Source organism: Candoia aspera, chromosome 2, assembly GCF_035149785.1.
Source record: "Candoia aspera isolate rCanAsp1 chromosome 2, rCanAsp1.hap2, whole genome shotgun sequence".
Classification (NCBI taxonomy): domain Eukaryota; kingdom Metazoa; phylum Chordata; class Lepidosauria; order Squamata; family Boidae; genus Candoia; species Candoia aspera.
In genome coordinates this window covers 223,825,116-223,835,019 of record NC_086154.1, presented here as the reverse complement: position 1 = coordinate 223,835,019, position 9,904 = coordinate 223,825,116, and the positions used below count along the sequence as shown (strand labels likewise).

Here is a 9,904-nt window from a genome sequence, read left to right as displayed (position 1 = left end):
TGCATATTTAGGCTATTATTTTATGTGCCATGTTTTGACTATAGACACCCTTATTCAAGAGGTCTGGGAATAAGGTATAGTGTGGTTAAATATTTACTGAAAGACTGGACTACAGGTAGTCCTTGTTTAGTGACTGTTCACAGTTACAACGGTGATGAAAAAGTATCTTTGCAACCAGTTCTCGGATTTACGACCTTCACTGGTTTGTAAAGCAAAGGAAAATTGAAGTAAGATCATAAGTAAAGTCACGGTTTCACTTAGTGACCACTTTGCATAACGATTAAGTTGCCAGTCCCAATTGTGGTTGCTTTATTGTATAGCAATAAAGGAAGGATATCAGAAAAGACAGATTTAGTTAATTTACATTACTAAGGGGAAAAAATTAATAAGTTATATTGATTCTTATTTGAAATTCATATAGTTTTGAACAGACATGCATCTTAATATTTTTAATAAAACATTGGCTTGCATCAAACACTTCATTAATTTTTAGTGCTTTTAATGCCTTCTAGAAGAATAATAAGACTTCATAACATTTTGGGACACTATGCAGTGTATGTTTTTCAGTGCTGAGTTCTAATTACATATCTTTGTTGGGTCTCCCTGTGCAGTACATGTGAACATATATACATGAAGCTTAAGGCTGTGATTCATTTTTTGCAGAGCATCTTCCTGTCTCTAGGAAATTACAGATTCTGCTATGGTGAACAAAGAAGTATAGATTTACTTCCAACATTCTCTGCCTACAATATCCACTAGAACAGGGCATGTTACATTGTTAGCCAAGGACCCATAGGACCCTAAGCCTCCTTAGAGCCTTGACAGCTGCCTATAGCAGCTCAAAAACTTTTATCAGCCTGGAACTGGTACAGATAACTCCCACCCCCAATTGAGTTAAATGGAAAGAAAAATTAAAAAGAAAGGACCTAGATACTGAAATAGCAAATCAAGATACCTCCTCTTTCTTTGGCTGTTGAGTTGACGGGGGATATAAAGTACAGTAATGATAGCTAAGCTGCAGGTTCTTTGCTCCATCTGAGGATTTTTGTATGTGTGCCCGAACTTTCTGGAAACCATTGAGAGTATTTAGTGTGCAAAACAGTGTTTTTCTCAGAAAAAAATAGTTTTACAAAAGTGGGACCAAAAGTAAAATACTGTAATATGGAACATTTTTAATAGGGTTATTTTATTAACATTTATTTTATTAGGATTCCCTAAGTCCTTTCATCAAAAATACTTAATTCCTCACCTCTATCTGAATGTTACATTTCTGCCCTGCAATAGTCAAGGTCTATACACTGAGTATTCTTAGTACATACTGGGCTGTTTTGAGGTACCAGATTTTCTCCTCTGAATTTGTTTTTATATTTTTGAAACCCCAAGCCTATCAGTATTTACCATTTGTGCTGGAGAGTGCTGTTTTGGTTGCACAAGGATAGTTGGATAGGTAATTTGCTATGTATGCTGGGCTAAATTCATTAAATTAAGCAGGTTATTTTCTAAAGAAGAGATTATATTTGAAATTTTGGAAAAGAAATTATTTGAAAAAGAAGGAGTAGGTTTTATTGTCTGTTACGGTTACTGTAAACCTAACTAGTTGTACATTTCAAGGCAGAATAACTACTTTAGCACTTTGGAAAGAAACTGAAATAATGTTGCATACTTTTCTCCTATTTCAGCAATACAGATTTAAGTACTGTATTAAAAATACAGGAACACTCTTTCCCTCTTTACTTCATGTAAACACCAGATTTTGAAATAGAAATATTCTGTTAAGAGTTTTGTTGACAATCATATTTCTATAATATTGTTGATTTATATAAGTGCCAACAGCAGGGCAAATACTGTAATTAAAATGCTCATTTTTTTTTCCAATTTCAAAATGACATTTGTTGGAACTGATCACAGAAAATGAGATATTATATGAACATCATTGCAAACTTTTTGAAAAATGCATCCAATAGATTATTTTACAATCAAGTAAAAATTAACCTTAACCTGCCAGCTGATAATAAAACAGCACAATGTGAAATGTGAAATCTGGTTTTATAATACTGCTGCTTTAAAAACTACTACTGTATTGTGCAAGTGAAAGGCCTGAAAAGAAATATGAATTGGGGGCATTTCTTTCTAGAATGTTGACATCTCTGTCTTAACTTGAGCTGCCTGACTCCTTGCATATGGCAATCGTCGGAAGTGGATTGGCTTTCAGTGAGCTCATGGATTTATTATGCATCTTTGTCACAGTAGTAGCAATATACCACGTAGTCTCCTTCAGTTCAGTGAGATGCTACTATTTCCAAGGCTGTACTGTAGTTTGTGTGTGTGTTTTATCTGACTGTATCATGCTTTGCAGAAATGTAGAGTCTCGCTTCCTTTTGCAAGTGTTAATATTCTTTGTTGGTAGCGTATACTGACGTCACGAGGCAATGGCTGAGCTTGAGGCTGGTAGCTGCTGAGTCTATGTGCTAATTACATCTTCAGCACAGCATTAGCACCAGTAGCAAGCTATTGTCACGGAGCTAACCTTCTTTCCGGCTTACAGAGACAAGATTACTCAACAAGACATGGACGGAAACTCCCAGATCTACCGCGTATGCGACTAGGTGAATGAAACAGCCTCGGGAAATGGAGGAAGAATAAATTCAAACGGCTTTGGATTTGTAATGCAAGCAGCTTTTGCAGAATTCCAAGGAAATTTGCTTTCGTGCTTCTGGATTTAAAGTCATGTATGTGGATTATTGTTTGTTCCTTCTGTTTGAGTCGACTAAAATCAAATATATTTGTGTGTCTGTGTTTATATGTGTGTGCACCGGTCTGATATCTATTAAAAAAAAAATTTGTTTTTCCTCTTCTCCCCCCCCCATATTTTCTTAATTTTGCCTTAGTAAATGTTTAATACAACACATTAAAATATTATTTATTTGTAGGTCTGTTCACATTGTAGCCTTTGGGAATGAAAGAGATGGATTTTCGGAGGATGATCAGCAGAAGAGTTTGATCTGGACCTATCTTGGGAGAAGTGCTCTAGTTTCAGAGACTGACAGTAATTTGTTGCTAAACTCTCCCACCTACCTTAGAAATCCTGCATTCACTGAGTATCAAGCTTGTGTGTTTGGAAATGTCAAATTGGTGGTGCATGACTGTCCTCTCTGGGTAAGAGAATGTAGTAAAAAAGTTATAGATCCATCCTAACCATGTCTATTCAGAAGTATCTAAGTCTCAAAGTATTCCATTAGGCTTACTTCATAGTAATCATATCTAGAATTGTAGTTTTAATGTGGGTCAACTGCTGAACTAATATTTAGCTGTTACAATGTTAAATCGGAAAAAAAGAGAATGAATCTTTTATAAGTTGCTCTCAGTTGAATAAATCTTGGGGTAACTGACAAGTTTAAAATATAAAGGAGAAAGCTTTTCACAGAATAAAACAATTTTGAAGATTGAAAAAAACTTTCTACTGAAACCAATAGAATATAATGTGGTTTGACAATGTTAAATTTCAATTAGGAGCTAAACAAACTTGTTTAGCTTAGAATATTATACTGCATGAGTGTAAACTTGTAAAAATGTTCATGTACTGTTATTTTTCTTAATTAATCATGCCAAAAATAGCTTTTAGTGATGTTTCTGGTGTTAGTATTAGAACTGCTTATAAGCAGCTAGATTCATATCTTTATGTGAGATTTTGAGCGATTTATATGGAGTTGAGTAAATAACTTGCAGTTAAATTTTAAACATAGAAACAAATCCCATCTCGGAAATAACTGAGAGCTACATTTCTATGAAAGTATAAATATTGTCAGATGATGTTGGTAGTATAATCCTTATGAGTGAGATGCTGCTCATCTTAGTTATGTTTGATAGATAACATATTTTAGTACTTGAAACTGTGGCTGTGGACAATATTCTTTGGGTCTTAATTTTAATTGATAAAGTATTAATCCTTTACAATGTCAATAGCATAATTCCAAACTGACATGGAGAAGTTAATATTAGGGTGGATGCGTATACCAGGATAGCGCAGCAGAAGTACCACTACCTGCAGGGTGGACAGGAGAACTTAAGAAAATAAGCTAAACAAGTGGGATAGGTAATGAGAAAGTTCTTACATTCACCACAGTGTTGTTTTTCACATTGTTGTCACAGACATTCTTGAGTAGTAGAATTATATAACACCAAAATAATCACTGCAGTTGTCTGAGATAAAAGCATTTCTTTTAATGTGTCAGTATAGAAGCTTCACTTAGGATTAGGGTTTCCTGTCTAGATATGTGACAGTTTTAATTGCTGATTAATGCTAATGATTAGTTGAAATACTTTTGCTTGAGGACACATGCTCAAAATCACTTTTTCTAATTTATTCTGATGATGACATCTAGGACAAATATAATTTCCCGGATCTGTATTCAGCCACAATCCACCCTTCCCCTCCCCCCACTTCATGAAATATGTTGTACATGAAATATGCATAGCTAACTTTGGGGAAAAAAGTCTATTTAGTTCTCAGGAATTTTCTAATGCAACAGAAGAGTCATTGCAGTGCATTTGAAGGTAACAATCTGTACCAAGTAATTATGAAAATGTCCCCTAAGTTTATGTGGTAACTTTGCATTCAGATGTTTACATGCAAACATTATAGATAATTGAAGATTATTGATCTAGGTGATCCTGTACTTTCTGTCTTGAATGTGCAGTTTGACATCATTACTTATGCATGTCTTATTTAAGACCTCAAGAATAAACTGAGATTAAATAACTTTTTAGAGAGATCATTATTTTGTGAGCCTCGTGTGGCAGAGTGGTAGGTGGCACTATTGCAACCGAAACTCTCCCCATGACCCGAGTTCTATCCCAGTGGAAGCTGGATTCTCGGGTAGCCGGCTCAGGTCGACTCAGCCTTCCATCCTTCCGAGGTCGGTAAAATGAGTACCCAGCTTGCTGGGGAAGGCGACGACTGGGGAAGGCAATGGCAAACCACCCTGCTCTATAGTCTGCCAAGAAAACGTCACAAAAGTGGCGTTCCCTGAAAGGGTCAGACATGACTCTGTGCTTCCACAGGGGACCTTTCACCATTTTTACCATTTTTCTGCAGCATGTTTGTAAATTGTTTTATATACTTGTAAATCAGACATCACCTGTGGTATTTACCATGTTTAGTAGTACCCATAGATGGAAAATTTGCTGTTCTCTAATGGCCCTCTCTACACCCCCCAATGATTTTTGCACATTTTGTTACTCCAAGTCTACAGTACTGATACTCTTGTAAAAGCATGATACTGTTTTGTTTAAGTAAGGATCTCCTCTGACTCTCTGAAATAGAAAAACAATATCTAGAAATAACTGTCACCGGCTGAGCAATATCTTTTATGTGCAGAATTTCAACACTGATGTTTCCTAACTGATCATTTGGTTAGGTTCAGAATGTGGATGGAGAATTGTACACACATAGGCTCATGGTGTAAAACTTTTCAGAATATTCACCAAACTAGTTTATTGTGTATTTCAATTTTGCTATTCCTGTCCTCTTTTTTGTCTCCTCTCTTTTGATATTGTTCCGGCATACCTTTTGTCTTGACCTTACTTTTCTATTCCATTCCCACTTCTCGTACCTCTGGACATTCTGAACTTAGCTTATGTTCTCTTTTTTCTGATGTTACTTAATCTAACAGAATTTTCAAATTGTGTGATTTCTGCAGTCCTGCAAATTGTGTTACTACAAGCTAAAAAAAAATAAGAGCAGAAAATTCATTCATAGCAGGGCTAAGCTTTTCATCAGTTGACAATAAGGGCATTGGACTGACCTTTCATTTCTATAGTAGTGAGCTTCACAGAATGTCATTGGAGAAACAGACTTCCATTTCTTATTAAAATAAAGTATCATGATTCTAACTTGAACTTTATAAACTTTATAAAGATTGCAATAAAAGATGGAGTAACAGACTGGTTAAAGAGTATGTTGGCATTCTTACATGCTGGGAAAATTAGGAAAGTTTGGCATATTCATTGTCACAGAAAAAGTATTTCTAATTGCTCTTGTAAAATGCTTTGTTTAGTTGGCTATTTGCTGTTCAATCATTAAAAGAAAGTTGGGACAGCCTTTTTAAAAAAAGAATACTGCATTTATTAGGATTTCAGCAATTAATTCCTAATGGCTGGTTTTACTGATCTTCAGAAATGAGGAACTAATTTAAGTAATGTCAGTTATTCATCCAGTAAATCCAGGTCAGGAATAAACTGCCAGTGAAGCAGATAACTTTCACGTATATCTTTTCCTTAATTTCCAGCAACACAGTTTTAAAAAGGCAAATGCTTCAGTTTTCAAAATGTGTTAGTACTGTACCTATGAACTGATATTGCTGTAATTAACTAAAATGAGTGGTAGTTTTGATGCATGTATCATATATATATATATATATATATAAAATATATCAATATTGAACGTTTATCTTAAAATTTAGGCAGCTGGATTCAAAATCCTTTGCTGCCATTAACTCCTCTGTTACTTTCATCTAGTTACCCTGTGTATGCAAACCCATAGCTGTAAAATGGACATACTAATATGAAGTTTGCTATGGGCAAGACATCGAAAGCAAGATGAAATTTAAACAGTACATTTAATGCCTATAAATAAATAAATAAATTCTGGACACTTTTACACATTTTTAGCACCCAAAAAACTTGTCCAGAAATTTTCCATTCTCAGTTTTAGTGAGCTTTCAGTTATTCTACAGATTTGTGTGTTCTGATCTTGATCAATAAAAAAGGGAATTTAGCTCCATCTTTTTGTTTTATATAGGATATTTTTGAAAGTGACTGGTACACATCTCGGAACCTCATTGGAGAAGCAGATATCATTGTGATTAAATATTCTGTAAATGACAAGTCTTCATTTCAAGAAGTAAAAGATATTTATGCACCACTGATAAAGAAAACACTTAATCACTGTTCAGTTCCAGTTATAATTTCTGCTGTTGGTGCAAGACAAAACGGTATGTGCTAGAAGTCATGTTATAAACAACTGAGATACCAGTATTATGCTAAGTGTTGGATGAATCATGATGAGAAAGCTTGGTTATTAGACCACTCATGATAAAATTAGTTCTCCTTAGAATTGATGAAGTGTCACGTAATATTCTATAGAAAACATTTATACTTATGTAAGATTGGTTCCAGTTGAAATATAAAATAAATTGAGAATAACTCAGAACAGTATGCTATATGTTCATTATAAAAACATCTAAAAGCATGAGTAGTATTCTGAGTTATGAGTTGAAGAATGTGATTCTTTGAACATTTGGTTGATATAATTATGAGGAGCAAAGCAGTGATCTTTCACATTGATTTTTGGGTGTGTTATATGTACTTCCCAGTATTGCTTTTCCATAGAAGTCCACGACCATCCACAATTAATGATGGAAAAATGACAAAATGTGCATCTTGATGTCATGACACAAATCCTGCTGCATCATACCTGAGTACTTTCATCTTATGTAAGTCATGGGATTTGCATCATGATGTTACAGCATTTCATTTTGTCACTTGCCTCCCTCTTGTGGGCACCTGTGTGCTTTTCTAAACTTGTATAGGAACAAAACTAATATTTTCAGTGTTCCCTGAACTCATAATAGATGATGCATGCTAAAGAAACATATCATTCCTAATTGTGAGAAATGTTTTTCAAGGTAATGTGTGTATAAATTGCAATTTACACACTTGCAATAAGCCATATACTATATTTGGTGCTGCATTTTCTTAGGGTAGGTAACTTAGCATTATCTCTGTATTTACAACAGTTGAGTATTAAGAATTCCGCAGTAGAATTTCTCAATCTATGACTTAACACAAGAAGGCAAAACTAGAGTACTGATTAATATAGACAGACGGTTACTGGCAGGCTTTTTTTCCCAAGAAAAATAATAATTTATTTTCCATGATATATTAGCAGTTCTCTACTGGTGTATTGAGTATCTGATCATAAAACAGATTTGGAAGTTGAGCTATGTGTGATTCTTTATAATGCTATGTAATAACTTTAGGCAATATTTATGTGAAATAAGATACTGGTAGTCCTTGGCTTATGATGGCAATTGGAACTGGAATTTCTGTCACTAAGCAATGCAGTTGTAGAGTGCGATTGCATCGCTTAGCAACGGCAATCCCTGCAGTCCTGGTTGCCGTTGTTAACCAAATCCCATGGTCAACAGGTGAGTCAACTTCCTGCCAGCTTCCCTCAACCAAAGTCAGTGGGGAATCCAGCAGTAAGTTGCAAGTCCCAGGCCTGCAGCAGGTAAGTGGCTGCTGCTGGGTGGGGGAGTGAGTAAGATGGTGTGCAGGGGCATGGGGGAGGCACGGCAGGGGTCAGGGAGGGGGTACAAAGGGGTGCGGCAAGGGTCAGGGAGGATGCACAAGGGAATGAGGGGGTGCATGAGGGTGTGGGTCAGAGGGTGTAGCGTGGGTTGGGGAGGGTGTAAGTGTGTGTGAGGTGTGGCATAGGTCAGGGAGGGTGCGAGGGGTTGCGTAAGAGGAGTGGGTTGGGGAGGGTGTGTGGGGTGCGCAAGTAGCTGGCACAGTGCAAGTGCAGAGGGCTGGGGGAGGGTGTGTGGGTGGGGGAGACTTACCCCAGTGACTTGTGACCTTCCCTACTGGCTTTCCCATTAACTTTCTGAGGAAGCCAGCAGGGAGGGTTGCAAATGGTGATCATGGGGCATTGCAACCAGTCGTAAGTGCGAACAGTTGCCAAGCACCCAGATCACAATCATGGGACTACGGGGGTGCTTGCACAGCCGGAACTGCAAGGACCTGGTGTAACCACCATTTGTTCCTGCACCTTCGTAACTTCAAACAGTTGCTAAACGAATGGTCATAGGTCAAGGACTACTTGTAAATTTTCTAATAATACTCTCTCCTCCTCAAGTTCTGTCTCCTCAACTACTATGTTTATTAAAGTGTAGCTACAGCAGAGTTGGCTAAATGAAAAAAGTCAAAAAGAGTATAAACAGCTAGTTTATAAAGGTATAGGTAGTGCCAAGAAAGCAAAAATACAGAATGAGTTGAGGTTAGCAATGGACACCAAGAATAACAAAAAGGGCTTCTATAGTTAAGTTTAAAATAAAAACAATAAGTTTTCTATCAGCTCCAAAGATAGCAAAATACTAATTGATAAGGGCAGAACTATTCAAATTTTTGCTTTGATCTTCTTCAACAAAAGGTATATATTCCACCTAGAATTTTTGAAGAGTAGGATGAAGGGGCAGGGTCAAAGCTGGACACGGATTGAAGTATGGGTGGGGAATAACTTTTAGCCATGAATAGATGAATGAATGAAGATAGTAGATGGTGGTCTAGCTAAATTCACCTTTGAAAAATCCTAGACAACTAGTGAAGTGCTAGATGACTGGAGGAGACAAATGTTGTTCCTATATTCCAAATGGAGAAAAAGGAAGATCCAACAAGCTACAGAGCAATCAGTCTGACATTAATATCTGGGAAGATTCTAGAGCAGATCATAAAAAGATCAATCTATAAGCACCTTGAAAGCAACATGATAATTACTAGGTCAGAAAGGATTTGTGAAGAACCACTCTTGCCAAACTTAATCTTACCTTATTTTTTGATCAGGTAACTTGTTTGTTTTCCATCCCGCTTTTATAGTTACATGTAGGTGGCATTGTTATTAAGCTATGTGGTTGGCTCAAAATTGTACTCAGAGAATGCTCATCAGTATTACATCATACTGAATTGAGGTATTGAGTAGAGTGCCATAAGAATCAGTCCTAAGTCTGGTACTCTTCAATATTTTTCTTAGTAACTTGATTCAAGAGGTGGAAGGAATGCTTATCAGATTTGTAGATGACACAAAATTGGCTGGAATAGCTAATACTTTAGAAGACAGAAACATAAT

General features: G+C 36.3%; 1 protein-coding gene across 1 annotated transcript in view; it reads left to right on the top strand.

The window, feature by feature from the left end:
- Window positions 1-2,117: 2,117 nt before the first annotated feature.
- The window catches only part of RHOBTB3 (Rho related BTB domain containing 3), a 33,981-nt gene continuing 26,194 nt past the window's right edge, over window positions 2,118-9,904 (top strand). Inside the window, exons 1-3 of the mRNA XM_063295405.1 lie at window positions 2,118-2,729; window positions 2,931-3,156; window positions 6,800-6,992. Of these exons, the coding sequence (XP_063151475.1) occupies window positions 2,728-2,729; window positions 2,931-3,156; window positions 6,800-6,992 (421 nt within the window). The 5' untranslated portion in view covers window positions 2,118-2,727. The remainder of the gene's footprint in view (window positions 2,730-2,930; window positions 3,157-6,799; window positions 6,993-9,904) is intronic.